The sequence below is a fragment of the Heteronotia binoei genome, chromosome 15 (assembly GCF_032191835.1).
Source record: "Heteronotia binoei isolate CCM8104 ecotype False Entrance Well chromosome 15, APGP_CSIRO_Hbin_v1, whole genome shotgun sequence".
Taxonomy (NCBI): domain Eukaryota; kingdom Metazoa; phylum Chordata; class Lepidosauria; order Squamata; family Gekkonidae; genus Heteronotia; species Heteronotia binoei.
The window spans coordinates 5150994-5167633 of NC_083237.1; the positions used below are offsets into that span (position 1 = coordinate 5150994).

General features: G+C 50.0%; 1 protein-coding gene and 4 non-coding genes across 5 annotated transcripts; 3 read left to right on the forward strand and 2 right to left on the reverse strand.

Moving 5' to 3' along the window:
* Nucleotides 1-1000: 1000 nt before the first annotated feature.
* Nucleotides 1001-9781, forward strand: LOC132584187 (transcription factor HES-7.1-A-like). Its single transcript, XM_060255996.1, has 4 exons — nt 1001-1066; nt 3069-3164; nt 3317-3395; nt 9231-9781. Exons 1-4 carry the CDS (start codon nt 1022-1024, stop codon nt 9683-9685), a joined length of 675 nt encoding a protein of 224 aa, XP_060111979.1. The 5' UTR covers nt 1001-1021; the 3' UTR covers nt 9686-9781.
* Nucleotides 9782-12028: 2247 nt separating this feature from the next.
* TRNAG-GCC (transfer RNA glycine (anticodon GCC)) lies at nt 12029-12099 on the forward strand. Its single transcript has one exon. It is a non-coding gene; the product is annotated as a tRNA-Gly (tRNA).
* Nucleotides 12100-13101: 1002 nt separating this feature from the next.
* On the reverse strand, nt 13102-13175 carry TRNAT-AGU (transfer RNA threonine (anticodon AGU)). Its single transcript has one exon. It is a non-coding gene; the product is annotated as a tRNA-Thr (tRNA).
* A 2307-nt stretch (nt 13176-15482) lies between these two features.
* Nucleotides 15483-15554, forward strand: TRNAA-CGC (transfer RNA alanine (anticodon CGC)). Its single transcript has one exon. It is a non-coding gene; the product is annotated as a tRNA-Ala (tRNA).
* An 886-nt stretch (nt 15555-16440) lies between these two features.
* TRNAS-UGA (transfer RNA serine (anticodon UGA)) lies at nt 16441-16522 on the reverse strand. The gene has a single exon. It is a non-coding gene; the product is annotated as a tRNA-Ser (tRNA).
* Between the last annotated feature and the right edge of the window lie 118 nt (nt 16523-16640).

The following is a 16640-nucleotide window of genomic DNA, read 5'->3' on the forward strand; positions in this document are numbered from 1 at the left end:
TCTTCTTCTTCTTCTTCTTCTTCTTCTTCTTCTTCTTCTTCTTCTTGTCCACGGCTTGGGGATTGGGGATTCAGAGAGAAGGCCGGGGTATAAATCTGCAATTCTTCTTCTTCTTCTTCTTCTTCTTCTTCTTCTTCTTCTTCTTCTTCTTCTTCTTCTTCTTCTTCTTCTTCTTCTTCTTCTTCTTCTTCTTCTTCTTCTTCTTCTTCTTCTTCTTCTCCTCCACGGCTTGGGGATTGGGGATTCAGAGAGAAGGCCGGGGTATAAATCTGCAATTCTTCTTCTTCCACGGCTCGGGGATTGGGGATTCAGAGAGAAGGCCGGGGTATAAATCTGCAATTCTTCATCTTCTTCTACTTCTACCGGTACACGGCTCGGGGATTGGGGATTCAGAGAGAAGGGTGGGGTATAAATCTGCAATTCTTCTTCTTCTGGGTCTCCGGGTCTGGGGAGCCCTGGTTTAGGAAGCAAAATGGTACAAAGTGGAAATCCAATGGCCAAACAGTGCAATTAACAGACGGGAAGAACATTTCAACGTCGAGGGAAGACGGGCTGCGAGTCTTGAAGGCGCCTTTGCCCTGGCACATGTTGGGTCGGGGCCCTGTTAGGCAGAAGGAAGGGATGTGATCTCGGGTGGGAAGCTCTTCCTCAAGGGACGCGATCTCAATCCGGAGCGGCGCTCCCCCTTCCCCGTTTGGTGCGTGCAAAGAGCCGAGGAGGGCCCGGGGCCTGCGGGATACCCAGCCTCCCCTTTTGTGGTGCAAGCGTGCGCGCCACGCTCTCTCCCCGGGATGGAGGCAGATCAAAGCGAAGAGGAGGGAGGTGAGGAATTCCCTTGACTTGGGGGCGGGGGTGGGGGGTAGGGCGGCCGGGGCTGGCAGGGGAAGGGGCGGCAGCCCTATAAAAGGGACCCCTCGTGCCTTTGAAGCGGGAGAAAGGGGGTCGTTGTGTGTCTGCGGGAAGAGCCAGCAAGGAGGGCGCATCCTTCCAGCTTCCTGTCCGTCCTCTGGGCCCGCCAGTTATGAAGATGACCAGCCAGCAATGGGGAAGCCAAGAGGAGAAGAAGGTAACAGGGGCGCCCGGCCTGCTTCGGCTGGGGGTCTCCGAGGATTCTGCTCTGAGCCATTTCTGTTTCTTTTTAAAAAGGGGTGGGGTTGTAGGGTTGCCAACTCCAAACCGGGAAATTCCTGGAGATTCGGGGTGGGGGTGGGGGTAGAGCCCGGGGGAAGGCCTCAAGAGGAGGTCGGGGGGGGGGGGAAGCAGATTCTTTCCTGGCTTTCTGCAAACGAGATGTAAGACGGGATTATTCCCCTGGGAGGGGTCTTCTGAGCAGGTGAGACGGTTGCACTCTGCAAAATGGCCCTTAAACTGATTTGGACAAATGATCGGGACTGCAGTCTCTTCTGCGGTGCTGAGCAATGCCCCCCCAGCCCCCCCCCCAAGCTGTAGAGTCTGGTGAGCAGAAATCCTGCTTTGTGAGCTACTGGCATTCAAATTGTGAGCTATTGGCATTCACGTTCGTGAGCTAGCGCATCGATTAGTTTTCTCTGGGGCCATTTTTCCTGAGCTGAGACGAAAAGGTGTGAGCCGGAGGCTAAAAAATTGCGAGCTAGCTCACGCTAAGAGGGACCGTAAGCAGAGGCCTGTTCCATGTTCCCTCTAAGCCGAGCTAGTGTGAGCTGACTCACAGCGTTTTAGCCTCTGGCTCGCACATTTTTGTCTTCGCTCAGGAAAAAAAAAATGGCCAAAGGGCAAACTGATTGATGCAGGAGCTCACGACAACTTTAATGCCAGTAGCTCGCCAAGCAGAATTTGGGCTCACAAGACTCCGCAGCTTAAAGGGAGTACTGGTCCTAGTATACAATTCCTGTTCGTTGTGATGTGTAATGTGGAGACTTCTGCTGCCCGGCTTGTGTTCCTTCTGGTGGCCCAGACGTCCAAAATCCGAATGCACCGGTGGGTTGTCCAGTTGTCCAGAATGTCCAGTTGGGTTGACTGTCTGATTTGCAATAGATTTAAGCGAGAAAAGCAAAAAAAATAAAAAATAAAAGGACCAATAATGCAATTTCCGCACAGTACAAATAATTCTATATAATCGGGTGGCCAACGGTAGCGCTCCAGATTTTTTTTGCCTACAACTCCCATCAGCCCCAGCCAGCATGGCCAATGGCTGGGGCTGATGGGAGTTGTAGGCAAAAACCATCTGGAGAGCTACTGTTGACCACCCCTGCTATCTATCTATCTATCTATCTATCTATCTATCTATCTATCTATCTATCTATCTATCTATCTATCTATCTATCTATCTATCTATCTATCCATCCATCCATCCATCCATCCATCCATCCATCCATCCATCCATCCATCCATCCATCCATCCATCCATCCATCCATCCATCCATCCATCCATCCATCCATCCATCCATCTATCTATCTATCTATCTATCTATCTATCTATCTATCTATCTATCTATCTATCTATCTATCTATCTATCTATCTATCTATCTATCTCTCTCTCTCTCTCTCTCTCTCTCTCTCTCTCTCTCTCTCTCTCTCTCTCTCTCTCTCTCTCTCTCTCTCTCTCTCTCTCTCTCTATCTATCTATCTATCTATCTCTCCATCTCTCTCTCTCTCTCTCTCTCTCTCTCTCTCTCTCTATCGATTGATAGGTAGGTAGGTAGGTGGGTATATCTGGTCACCCTCGGAAGTATTTCCTCCCGGGGGAGCGGATGTCTGGAGTCTTTTCCGGGAGATCTCCCGGCCCCGCCTGGAGGTTGGCAAGCCTTGGAGGTGCCCGCGTTTTGCCGCCCCCCCCCAACGAAGAGCGGACTCCTGGCCCGGTTTGGCGCCGCCTGTTGGGTTTGGGATGCAATCGCGCTGCGCTAAAGAATGCGTTTTGCAACTGGATTTTTGCAATTCTCGCCCAGCTAAAAACCCGGTTGCGAAATGCGTCCTTTGGTGTGGTGTGAGCGCGCCGTTTCTGCCCCAGCGGCGGCAGATTCTCTGTCGCTCTCGGTGGCTCCTGCGGCACTTGCCTTTCCTGTCTGCCATCTCTCTCTTTCTGCAGCTGCTGAAGCCCCTGATGGAGAAGAGGCGGCGCGACCGCATGAACCAGAGCCTGGATCGCCTCCGCGTCTTGCTCTTCGACGCCACGCAGGACGAGGTAAGCGGCGCGTCTCCTTCCCCGCGCCCGAACACTTCCTCCCCGACGCGAATCGCACGAAAGGAAGATTTGTATTTTCATTCCTCCTCTCCCCTCCCCTTTTGTGTTTCTCTCCCCCCTCTTCTCTTGTCGTCTCTTTTTTTGCTTTGCAGAGACTTAAGAACCCCAAAGTGGAGAAAGCAGAGATCCTGCAAAAAACAGTCCAGTTTTTGAAGACGCAGCCTCTATCAGGTATAATGTTTCTTGTATCCTTCTCTTTCTTTAAACACACACACACACACACACACACCTCCCTCGAAGAGGTGCAGGGCAGGTGGCGTAAGGGCTGAAAGCAGTCACCCCTGCCGTTGAAGACTATGGAGCCCTCTGGTATAAAAGTTTGCTATACGCTAGTGGCTAGAGCTGCCAACTCCAGGTTGGAGCATTCCCGGTGATTGGGGGTGGAATTTGGGAATGGCAGGGGGGGGGGTGTGGCATATGTAAATTAGTTGTGCTGATGAGCTCTGGCACCTCTTTTTCTATTCCATCACCCCTGGATTCTCAGTTGTCATTCCAAGGGATCGCTTGGCCCCACCTGGAGGTTGGCAACCCTCAGCTCAAAGTCTTTCTACAGTCTTTCAGCTTTGGGACCCTCCTGGGCATTGCAGAGAATTTCGAGGAGCACTCTAGTCTAGAGGCTGGACGGTTGGCAAGACCAGCCCAATCTCCTCCAATCTCAGAAGCTGAGCTGGGTCAACCTTGGTTAGTATGTGGCTGGGAGACCACCAAGGAAGTCCAAGGCCAACCACCTCTGCTAGTCTTTTCCCTCGCAAACTGTGAGAGGGGTTAGTCAAGGGGCACCTTCAAGACCAACAAAGTTGTATTCAGAACGTAAGCCTTTGGTGTGCATGTATCCCCTTGTCTGAAGAAGTAGGCATGCATACGGAAGCCAACATTGGGAATATGAAGAAAGGTTAAATATGAAGAAAGGTTAGAATGCTTGGGGCTCTTTAGCTTGGAGAAATGTCGACTGCGGGGTGGCATGGTAGAGGTTTACAAGATTATGCAAGGGATGGAGAAGGTAGAGAAAGAAGTCCTTTTCTCCCTTTCTCACAATACAAGAACTCGTGGGCATTCGATGAAATTGCTGAGCAGTCGGGTTAGAACGGATAAAAGGAGGGACTTCTTCACCCAAAGGGTGATTAACATGTGGAATTCACTGCCACAGGAGGTGGTGGCGGCTACAGGCATAGCCAGCTTCAAGAGGGGGTTAGGAAAAAATATGGAGTCCATCGGTGGCTATTAGCCACAGTGTGTGTGTGTGTGTGTGTGTATATAAATAAATAAATTATTGGCCACTGTGTGATACAGAGTGTTGGACTGGATGGGCCGTTGGCCTGATCCAACATGGCTTCTCTTATGTTCTTAATAAAACTCCGTTGGTCTTAAAGGCGCAACTCTTCAGACCAACACGGTTGCCGGCTTGGATCTATCTGGGTGAGGGGTTACCATAGGTCACGGCTGGCCAAATTTGTTTAATGCAAAGAGCCACACAGAATAAACATTAGATGTTTGAAAGCTGCAAGACAGGGAAAGAAGGGAGGGAGGGAGGGAGGGAGGAAGGAAGGAAGGAAGGAAGGAAGGAAGGAAGGAAGGAAGGAAGGAAGGAAGGAAGGAAGGAAGGAAGGAAGGAAGGAAGGAAGGAAGGAAGGAAAATAGAGGGGGATGGAGGGAGAGGTGGAAAGAAAACACTTAAAATGCATTCTCCAAGCCATTGGCTTTAGCTTGGCTTGAAGAAATTATTTAAAGAGACAAATGCCTTCTGCAAGCCAGCTGACGGGGGGGGGGGCTTCGAGCCACAGTTTGGCCAATCCTGCCAGAGGTCATCTGTAACTTGACAGCCCTCCCCCTCCCCGCCAATCCCCCAAGTCCTTGCTTGCCCAGGAGGAACTGACGGTGGTTTCTGTAAGAGAACCAACTTTCCAAAAGTGTTGCCAACTCTGGCTTGGGTCATTCTTGGAGATTTGGAGGCCTGGAGTCTGGAGAGGGAGGGTTAGGGAGGGGAGGGGAAGGGGAGGACCCTCAGTGGAATATGCCACCCTCCAAAAGTAGCCAGTTTCTCCAGAGGAATTTATCTGAGTAGTCAAGAGGGGGGAAATCTCCATCCTTCAACAGAGGCTTCACAGGATGTCATTAACCAAAGAATCTCATTTACCTCCATCTCCTGGAAAAGTTTTCAGCGTTCCTTTCTACACATTAACCCGCCATTTAAAAGGTTTTCAGTTCACTTTTTTTCTCCAGGCCGGTTGGCAACTCAATGTGTGAAGTACCTAACTGACTGCTGGAACTCACAGCCACTAGCTTAGAGATGTTTTCAAATGGTTTAGACCAGTGGTCCCCAACCTTTTTGGCACCAGGAACCAGTTTTGTGGAAGAAAAATGTCCATGGACCCGGGGGTGGGGGATGGTTTCAGACAATATAATTGTGCACTTTATTTCTAAAATGTTTGGCTTAGTGGTTAAGTGTGCAGACTCTTATCTGGGAGAACCGGGTTTGATTCCCCACTCCTCCACTTGCAGCTGCTGGAATGGCCTTGGGTCAGCCATAGCTCTTGCTAAGTGGTTAAGTGCACTGACTCTTATCTGGGAGAACCGGGTTTGATTCCCCGCTCCTCCACTTGCAGCTGCTGGCATGGCTTGGGTCAGCCATAGCTCTTGCTAAGTGGTTAAGTGTGCAGGCTCTTATCTGGGAGAACCGGGTTTGATTCCCCGCTCCTCCACTTGCAGCTGCTGGAATGGCCTTGGGTCAGCCAGAGCTCTTGCTAAGTGGTTAAGTGTGCAGACTCTTATCTGGGAGAACTGGGTTTGATTCCCCGCTCCTCCACTTGCAGCTGCTGGAATGGCCTTGGGTCAGCCAGTGATCTTGCTAAGTGGTTGAGTGCACCGACTCTTATCTGGGAGAGTTGGGTTTGATCCCCCACTCCTCCGCTTGCAGCTGCTGGAATGGCCTTGGGTCAGCCAGAGCTCTCGTAGGAGTTGTCCTTGAAAGGGCAGCTTTTGGGGAGAGCTCTCAGCCTCACCCACCTCACAGGGTGTCTGTTGCGGGGGGAGGAAGGTAAAGGAGATTGTGAGCCACTCGGAGACTCTGAAATTCTGGAGCGGAGGGCAGGATATAAATCCAATGTCATCTTCTTCTTCTGACTACATTGTAATATATTATGAAATAATTATACAACTCACGACCCGGCTGCTAACAGGCCACAGACTGTCCATGGCCTGGGGTTGGGACCCCTGGTTTAGACAAATTCTTGGCGGAGTCTATCAGTGAATGTCCAAATGAACTGTCCATGTTCAGTATAAGCAGGGGATAAATCCCGCCCTGTGTGCATGGGAGAAGACTGTGGATGGCTTTTGTGAAAAGCAGCATGATGCACTGACCAGATGAATCTGTAGTCTGACCATCTGTACTCTGATGAACACAGCAGGCAGAAATCTCCAGGTGAAGCTTCACCTGATGAATTCGTCTCGCTGCAGCTGCGAAGGTCAGAGGTGCGGCTCGTCCTTGGCAAGAGACAGGGGCAAGTCAAAGGCCGTGTGTGTTTGTCAGTGCAATGCATGTGTGCGTGTGTCAAGAGACCCTTGTGTGTGTGTGTGCATACAACCTACTCCTAACGTATCCAATGCTCTTCTCTGCCCCCTCACTTTAAATCCCCATCTTGTTATAATATTTTGGCTTCCTTGCTTGCATCTAAGATGGAGGAGTAGTTGCTTTCTTGCATGGATTTGTTTTATTTTTATTTATTTTTTTTTGCAATGTCATTTGCATGGCTTTCCTGCAAGAATTAGCCATTTCTTTCTTTTCTTGGCAGGGTTCCTGTAACCTTTAACGGCTGCCCGGCAGGTGAAAATTCAACAGGCAAAGCTGTTTTCCTTGGCATGAGGTGGATGCATGTGATGGATGCCCTCTGTCCCACAGCAGCTGTTTAAAGGCACAGGAACCTGCCAGTCCAACAGGGAGAGTTTTATCCACCCACGCACATTCCTCTTGTTGCGGGGTCTCAGCAACATTTGCTCTGGCCCAATACAGACCCCCCCCCCCCCCATACATCCACACAGGACTAAAATGGACCAGGTCACGCTGATGGTTTTGCAGTATGGGCTAATCCAAGTAATGTAATCCCATCTTCTCCCACACTTGGCTCCCTGTCTCACTTTCTCCCTCCCCTCCTTATGAACAGAGAAAGCCCTGTATGGACATATGAAGCTGCCTTATACTGAATCAGACCCTTGGTCCATCAAAGTCAGTATTGTCTACTCAGACTGGCAGCGGCTCTCCAGGATCTCAAGCTGAGGTTTTCCACACCTATTTGCCTGGACCCTTTTTAGTTGGAGATGCTGGGGATTGAACCTGGGACCTTCTGCTTACCAAGCAGATGCTCTACCACTGAGCCACCGTCCCTCCCCTTAACATCGCATATTCAGCAAAAAAAAAAAAGGCTGATCGTTGAATTTTCTTTCTCTCTTTTTTCTTTCTTCCTGTCCCCATTCCTTCCGAACAACACCCCCCCCCCTCCTTTCCGTATCGCTTTAGGTTTCTTTAATTGCCACCTCAAATATATTGCGATATGGGGTAAGTCGACTTAGCGTGCCAGGGTGTGTGTGTGTGTGCGTTTGTGTGTGTCGTGTACATGCACTGGAGAGTTTCATGTCATTCTGTGTGGCTGAATAACTGCTCCACATTTCCCCAGAGCTCTTGAACCTGCCCTACAACTGAATTAGATAAATCTCTAAGAGTTCCCAAGTAGGTTGGAACCAGTGTTCCCTCAAAGCTAATAGAGCCAAGTGGGCAGCAGAACAAAGCCGGTCTGAAGCAGCAGAACAAAGCAGGAGTCAAGTTTCACCTTTAAGACCAAACAATTTTTATTCAGAACGTCAGCTTTCGTGTGCTCTCTTATGTTCTGAATAAAAATTGGTTGGTCTTAAAGGCGACGCTTGACTCCTGCTTTGTTCCTCAGAAGCTGAGTTAGTGTGAGCTAGCTCACAGGGGTTTTTAGCCTCTGGCTCACACATTTTTATCTTAGCTCAGGAAAAATGGCCCCATAGCACACCAATTGATGCAGTAGCTCACAACTTTAATGCCCACAGCTCACAAAGTAGAATTTTTGCTCACAAGACACCACAGAGCAAGGGTGGGGAACAGTGACTCTCCAGATGTTTTTTGCCTACAACTCCCATCAGCCCCAGCCAGCATGGCCGATGGCTGGGGCTGATGGGAGTTGTAGGCAAAAAACATCTGGAGAGCCACTGTTCCCCACCACTGGCTTAGAGGGAACATTGGTTGGAACCCCAGGGAGAATTTCAGAGAGGCTTCTTAGGTGGGTCTTGAGACGTCTTCTGGAGGTCTTGCTTCCTTAATCTAGGGAAGGTTGGGGCACAGTAAGACTTCTTCCTCTTTGGCACAATGGTCACATCTGGATACAGAGCTTTGAATTCTTAAAGCGACCCTTTTGGGACTACATTTCCCAGGGTTCTCGGGGTGAAGAAGGCAATCAGGTTAGAGGCATAGCAGCCCTTAAGAGTCGCAGTTGTGGGGTGAAACCAGATGTGGAGTCGCTAACTCCCCCCTTCCGCTCCCCCAGCTGTGTGATGAATGATCCCCAAATCCATCCAGTGGTTTTCTTGCATTTCTTCTCCAGCAGCTGTTAAAGATGCCCTGCTTGGGGGTGGGGGATCAATGCTGGGGAATTTATTCCTATTGATGTGTACCCTGCCTTTCTCAAGGGGAAATCCAAAGCAGCTGACATCCTTCTCCATGTTACTCAGAACAACCCTACAAGGTAAGTGGGGCCAAGAGTGCACGACTGGCCCATGGTCGCCCAGCGAGGTTCCGCCGCAGAGGGTGGCTTCAAATGTAGGCCGTTCAAGAAAAAAAAAAAAAAAACAGGGCCAAAAGTGGGGAAGAAGTTAGCTGGAAAGCAGCCTGCGTGTTTGTGGTCCTGCCAGTCAAAGATGCTGGAGAGAGGTCCGTCGACAAGGGTCCAACTAAAAAGCGGCTTTCTTTTTTTATTGTCGTTGAATATACCACAGCAACTAAGCACAAAGAGGATGCCCTTTTCCAGAAGTACCACAGTGGCTACCGGGAGTGTCTGACCCAAGCCACCCACTTCCTCCGCGCCAGCCCGGGCATCTGCACGGGCAAAAAGGCCTACCTGATGGAACACATCTGCCACTGTATGGAGAAGATCACCGCCAGCCCCCGAAGAGAGCCGCACCGGCCCCCACCGGCAACTGCTAACCCCACCTATGAGCGTTACAGTCCAGATGTGTTTGCTGGGTGCAGCCCACCTCTGGGGGATGGCCCGGCGTATGTCCTGCACCCACCCCCAGCCACTTACTCTGCCAGCCAAGGACTCCAAGCCCGGGGTTCCGGCCCGGCCCAGCAAGATGGCTGCAGCCGATCGCAACAGAACAAACTCTCCGGAACGCGGAATTCTGCGGTACAGTCTCCGCAGGCGCTGAACGTGTGGCGGCCATGGCCTTGAGCCCAGCCGATTCCCACTTTACCTTTCCATGTTATTCCCTTGTAAATGGTATATTTAGATTCTCTATATAATGTATATTATGGGTTTTATCCGGCCAAAGTGTTGGTCTTTTGTTTTCTTCTTGGGGGTGGTGGTGGAGGAAGTGGTTGGTTTTGGTGTGTGGTTTTTGTTTTTGGTACGTGTTAGCAAAAAGACAGATTTCTTTTAAAAAAATCTTCCTTTGACATCTTGCAGAGCGTGTGAGTCCAACGAACCTAGACTTTAAACGTGGAACCCCGAAACAAGGAAAAACTTAACCCAACAATGTGTGTAGTCGGTGTGTGTGGGTAGGTGGGTGCATGTGTGCGCGTTAGGGTTGACAACTTCCAGGTGGGGCCTGGAGATCTCCCAGAATTACAACTCCAGGTTGCAGAGATCAGTTCCCCTGCAGGAAATGGTTATTTTGGAAGGGGGGGGGGGACTTTTGGGCCTCACTGAGCCCCCCCACCCCCGTCCTCCCCAGTCGTGAAATCTCCAGGAATTTCCCCACCTGAAACCGGCAGCTCCAGTGTGTGTTGTGATAAAGAAATGAGGTTTGTGTTGTTTTCCTTGTGCTTTTTTTTTTTCTGTCTTCTGAATTTTTGTATATTTTTGTAGAGCAGGGGGCTGTTTGAGAAAGGCCACGTGCTATGAGTCCCAGCTCCCTTGGAAATAAGCAATGGATGAGTTTTCAAAAGAGATTTAAAAGTCTTTGAAACAATGGTAGGATTAAAAAAAAAATACAGAACGTATTTTAAGAGTGGCCGACATCCTGATTCGGTTCTGGGCTGGTTCAGGCAGGCGTGCATGGGATGTTTTGTTGGTGGATGACTTGCCCTTCGTGTTGCCCCAAGCGGGTCCATTCATGCTCCTCCAGTATAGAAGGCAAACCAACTATGTGGGAACTGGCCCTTTGTGCACCTCAGAGGGGTGGCTACACGGGCCAGGATAGTTCATACTCAGTTAGGGTTGCCAATCCCCAGGTGGGGGCAGGGGATCCCCCGGTTTGGAGGCCCTCCCCCCGCTTCAGGGTCATCAGAAAGCAGGGGGAGGGGAGAGAAATGTCTGCTGGGAACTCTGTTATTCCCTATGGAGATTTATTCCCATAGACAATCATGGAGAATTGATCCGCGGGTATCTGGGGCTCTGGGGGGGCTGTCTTGTGGGGTAGAGGCACCAAATTTTCAGTATAGCATCTAGTGCCTCTCCCCAAAATACCCCCACGTTTCAAAAAGATTGGACCAGGGGGTCCAATTCTATGAGCCCCAAAAGAAGGTGCCCCTATCCTTCATTATTTCCTATGGAAGGAAGGAATTGAAAAAGTGTGCCGTCCCTTTAAATGTGATGGCCAGAACTCCCTTTGGAGTTCAATGATGCTTGTCACAGCCTTGATCTTGGCTCCACCTCCAAAGTCTCCTGGCTCCACCCCCAAAGTCTCCTGGCTCCACCCCCAAAGTCCCCAGATATTTCTTGAATTGGACTTGGCAACCCTATACTCAGTTCTAGGCAGGGCTTTTTTGGTAGAAAAGGCCCAGCAGGAACCTATTTGCATATAAGGCCACACCTCCTGATATCACCATTGTTTCACACGGTGCTTTTTTTTGCAGAAAAAAAGCCCAGCAGGGATCATATGTATATTAGGCCACACCCCCTGACGCCAAGCCAACTGAAAGTGCGTTCCTGTGCGTTCCTGCTTCAAAAGCCCTGGTTCTGGGAGAAATAATCCTGCTACGCTGACAGATGCATGGGTTGCAACTAACATAACGCAACTCATCCCTGCCACCCCGCGGTCGTCCCCTGTGCAAATCTGTACAGTTAGTGTCCTGAGGGGCTGCACCGGTGGGCCATCCGCCTGGCTCCTTTGGCTGAAGCAGTGCAAAAAGCATCATTCCCAGTTTTGGAAGGCCCGCACAGTGATCTACCCAGGGCGGGTGGGGTGCACTTTGCAAAGGGGCTTGAACCTTGCAACAAAGCCAGCTGTGTTATCTATCCCGGAGACTACGCAAGATCAGGTGGAAGGCAGTTGATAGCTTCAGATGGTCAGTGGTAAGCGGGGAAAAAGAGATGCGTTTGTCAAAAATTAATCAGTAATAAACAGGGATTTGGAAAAAAAAAATCATGGAATGACTGTCTTTATTTCTTGTATTATTTTCTTGTATTACATTCGTATCCCGCCCTCCCCTGGCGGGCTCAGGGCGGCTGACATCGATTAAAACAACATCAAATTGACATTTATTGCAATCAAATCATAGTAAGTTCTTTTAAAACGTGACTGGATCATCGATAGCCTTACATACTCGTCTAGGGAGCACTTTCGTCAAGAGTGCATTGGTGGTTCAGTGGTAGAATTCTCGCCTGCCACGCGGGAGGCCCGGGTTCGATTCCCGGCCAATGCAACTATGCTTTTGAACTTTCCAGGTTTTCCGTTCTTTTTTTCCCCCTTTCCACATGACCACTGCATAGGCCGCACAAATTACAAACACGCTGGTGCCCTGGCGTTTCCGCCTACTTCCGATTGTGCAAATCAGGACAGGATATGAATTACATTTATGTAGAAAACTGGTGGGGTGGGGGGTTGCAGAATCTATGGTGCTAGAGGAGGCTTGGGAACCAGATTCAGAACTAGCGTTGCCAACCTCCAGGTGGGGGCAGGGGATCCCCGGGTTTGGAGGCCCTCCCCCACTTCAGGGTCATCAGAAAGCGGGAGTGGGGGAGAGGGAAATGTCTGCTGGGCACTCCATCATTCCCTGTGGAGACTGATTCCCATAGGGTATAATAGAGAATTGATCTGTGGGTATCTGGGACTTGGGGGGGGGGGGCTGTTTTTTTGAGGTAGAGGCACCAAAGTTGCAGCATAGCATCCAACACCTCTCCTTAAAAGACTCTCCAAGTTTCAAAAAGGTTGGACCGGGGGGAGGGGTCCAATTCTATGAGCCCCCAAAGAAGGTGCCCCTATCCTCCATTATTTCCAGCGGAGGGAAGGCATTTAAAAGGTGTGCATTCCCTTTAAAGGTGATAGCCAGCACTCCCTTTGGAGTTCAATTATGTTTGTCTCGCCCTTGCTCCTGGCTCCACCCCCAAAGTCTCCTGGCTCCACCCCCAAAGTCCCCCGATATTTCTTGACTCGGACCTGGTAACCCTACGCAGAACTGCAAAAAAAAAAAAGGCGTTGGGCACCGGACGCAAAAATCCTAATACCCGCAAAGGCGGAGATATTTACCGCCCCCTCCCCTTTTGCAATGGAGATAGAAAGGGGGCAGCAGCTGTTCCTGTAGATTAGAAATACAGTCTCTCCCTCCCCCCCCCCCCCCCGGGTTTGAAAAAGAAGAAAAGAACGGAGCTGAAAGCAAACTACTTGGGGCTGTGAATTTACAACAAAAAAAAGGGAATTTAAAATGAGGCACCGCTGGGATTCGAACCCAGGATCTCCTGTTTACTAGACAGGCGCTTTAACCAACTAAGCCACGGCGCCACTTGGCAAACCGGTTCTTCATTAGTCGCCTCTCAGTATGTATAGATGCAGGAACGCGGCCTTTGTTTTCTCTCTTCCCCACGATGGGGAGACTTCTATAGGGAGAAGAAGCTCAGCCCGGCAACGGTCGGCAAACGTACAAATTGCAAAGGCGACAGAAAGAAGCCTGAAGGGTTAGTTTGCACGCAGGCGCTCTGCACTGGCTCAGAAGCAACCTGTCTCTTTGCAACTGGACCGCGACTGTGTCATCATCATTGCCTTGTTTGGAGGTCGCCGCATCGTGCTCAGGATGGGTCGCGCCCGTTTGCGCTGGGGGTGGGGTGAAGACCGGATCCTCTGCAAGGCAATGGCACATACCGCGTCCTCTCTGTGATTTGGGTTGCCAACCTCCAGGGGGGGGCAGGACGTTTCCAACCTGCAGGCGGCATCCTTAAATCGCCCCCCCCCCCCGTGCATAATTTGCAAAGGAACTTCGAGAACAGAACGGAAAAGGAAATCGCTGAATTACAAGTTATTATGAAACTTGGAACAAACACCTCCCCAGGACTGAACAGGGATATTGGTTTGTTATCTCATTACATATGCTAAACCCACTTTCACCAAGGATGGATATATAGGCACAGTATTCCAATATATTTCTCTTTTAGGATAGTGTATCAGGATAATGTTCTTTGTATTGACATACTCAAGGGATATTGGCTGTTTCATGGGCTCTTTTTCTAGCAGGAGCTCCTCTGCATATTAGGCCACGCCCCCCCCTGATGCAGCCAATCCTCCTGGAGCTTACAGTAGGCCCTGTACAAGAGCCCTCTAAGCTCTTGGAGGATTGGCTCCATCAGGGGGCGTGGCCTAATATGCAGAGGAGTTCCTGCTAGAAAAAGATCTTCCACTATATTTTAATATATATTTTTTTCCTAACGGCAAACTAGAATGATGTATATATTTATGCTGCATGTTAAAAGGCAAATTAGTTGGGCAGGACAAACTTCTGGGAAAGAAATGCCCTCATTTTGACCCAGGCTTATTAGCAATAGAATCATTAACCGACATTCTCATATTCTGACATGTTACTGTTTTATGGGTTTCCCACGCTAATGCAACCCAGATCAAAGGTTTTCTGAATGTGTCCATTTTACTAATTCTGCTATTGGGTTTTAACTTTGCACCACTTTGCTTTCTAGAGCCCACCAGCTATGTGTAGCTCTGCTCACTGTACCTGGTTCCTCGTCTGAAGAATTCTGCGTGCACACTTGGTTCATTTATATTCCGCCCTTTCCCATGCGGGCTCAGGGCGGATCACAGTTAAAATGCAACAATAACTTAATAATATACAAGTAATATACATAGCTCAGAGAAAAATAAAATAAAACTTTCTTGGTCTTAAAGGTGCCACTGAGCTAACTAAAACTTTCGATGAAATTGCTGAGCAAACAGGTTAAAACGGATAAAAGGAAGTACTTCTTCACCCAAAGGGTGATTAACATGTGGAATTCACTGCCACAGGAGGTGGTGGCGTCCACAAGCATAGCCACCTTCAAGAAGGGGTTAGATAAAAATATGGAGCAGAGGTCCATCAGTGGCTATTAGCCACAGTGTGTGTGTGTGTGTGTGTGTGTGTGTGTGTGTATATATATATATATATATATATATATATATATATATATATATATATATATATATATATATATATATATATATATATATATATTTGGCTGCTGTGTGACACAGAGTGTTGGACTGGATGGGCCATTGGCCTGATCTAACATGGCTTCTCTTATGTTCTTATGTTTCTTGGACTCCAGTTTGTACTTCTGTGCATAGGTCTCTTTGCACACTGGATGGAATCCTTCACGCATCAGCCCAAGGGAGCGCGGACACCCACAATAAAACTTGGTAGCTGAAAGTTCGAGTACAGCGGCACCTTTTAAGCCCAGCAAAATTTAATTTGGGGTATAAACTTCCGTGTGCATGCGCATTTCATTCGACGCAGTGATTCTAGTATTTGAAAAAGTGTTGCATGCACACGAAAGCTAGTTATACCCAAAGTCAAACCTTGGACCAACCTGGTCCCCGTCCCCGTCCCCCCCCCCGAATAAAACTGGGTAGTTTATTTTAAGGCTCCACTCCCAGCCTCCTCATGATCATCCCGCACCCGCCCTTGTGCATTGGGGGGGATCTCTCCTGCCTCTGGAGCCCCGATCGCTTTTCTCTCCCTTTTTGCCCAAACCACCACCGGAAACTGCACACCACCCGGAAGTGGGAGCGTTTATTACAATAGCGACACACGAGAATCTTAAAACGGAAGAAGGGGATGTAGCTCAGTGGTAGAGCGCATGCTTCGCATGTATGAGGTCCCGGGTTCAATCCCCGGCATCTCCACTCTTTTTGTTGCCTCCCCCCCCCCCCCCTTTCCTCCTTTCAATTTGGGGCTCGGCGTTCCGCGTTGCCTTTTGCAAAACGGAAGGAGAGAATATAAACCGGGGCGGGCGGAAAAGAAGGATCCTGCTTTGGAAATGTCCATTGTCGTTTGGGTTGCACGCTGCGGAATTGGGAGGGGACGGGGGGGGGGGACGGGTGTCCAGAAACCTGCCCTGCAGCCACGTCGAATTCATAAACGCATTTGCAATTTTGCATCCCGGACCGTTATTAGGCTCTCTTCTCCCTGCAGGGCGCTGCTTGCCCCCTCGACTCTGCGCTGGGTCATGCAATGCGCTTGCAATAGGGGTTTTTTTAGGTGCCACAAGAAACTGTGGCTTGTTTGTTTGTTTGTTTTTACCGGAACGTGACCCCCTAGACTAGACCCCGGCGGGGGATGGAGCGGGGTGGTTGCCAGCTGCAGTTGGAGAAATTCCTGGAGCTTGGGGATCGAACTTGGGGAGGACTGGGACCTCGGTGGGGTAGGAAGCCCCAGAGTCCACCTTCCAGGGGAGCTGCTGTCTGTAGTCAAGCTGCAATTCCGGGTGATATCCAGGTCTCACCTGGAGGTTGGCATCCCTCCCGCCGCTAGCTTTCTCTCTGGAATGAGTTTGTCGGGAGCCGGCATTTTTTTTGGAGGGGGGGCGCGATCCTTGGCGAAGCACGGGCGCTTGCTTTTGCAGAGCAAATCTCCCTGCATCCCTTTTGCGCCACGCTCCAGCTCCGGGCTTTGGAGGGCAGCATCGACCTGCAGGGGCTGGATAGGGCGCTGTCGCGTATCCGCCGCCTCTTAGAGGTTTTTCACATCTGGGACGGACGATACCGACGGACGGCCCGGGGGCAAAAGATGCGCTGTGAGCAGGATTCGAACCTACGCAGGGAATCCCCATTGGATTTCAAGTCCAACGCCTTAACCACTCGGCCATCACAGCTGGATGCTTGCGAGATCTTGTTACCATTTCCAAAAGTGCATTGGGCTGCGCTTCTCTCAGAGCAGCAATGTTTGCAGTTAAGAACCACAACCCCGTAAGGTAGGCCAACGGCGAGCAT

Coding starts and splice junctions, on each gene's coding strand:
- LOC132584187 (XM_060255996.1), top strand. CDS start 1,022: ATGAAGATGACCAGCCAGCAATGGGGAAGCCAAGAGGAGAAGAAG. Junction 1,067..3,068: donor GAAGCCAAGAGGAGAAGAAG/GTAACAGGGGCG, acceptor CTCTTTCTGCAG/CTGCTGAAGCCCCTGATGGA. Junction 3,165..3,316: donor TCGACGCCACGCAGGACGAG/GTAAGCGGCGCG, acceptor TTTGCTTTGCAG/AGACTTAAGAACCCCAAAGT.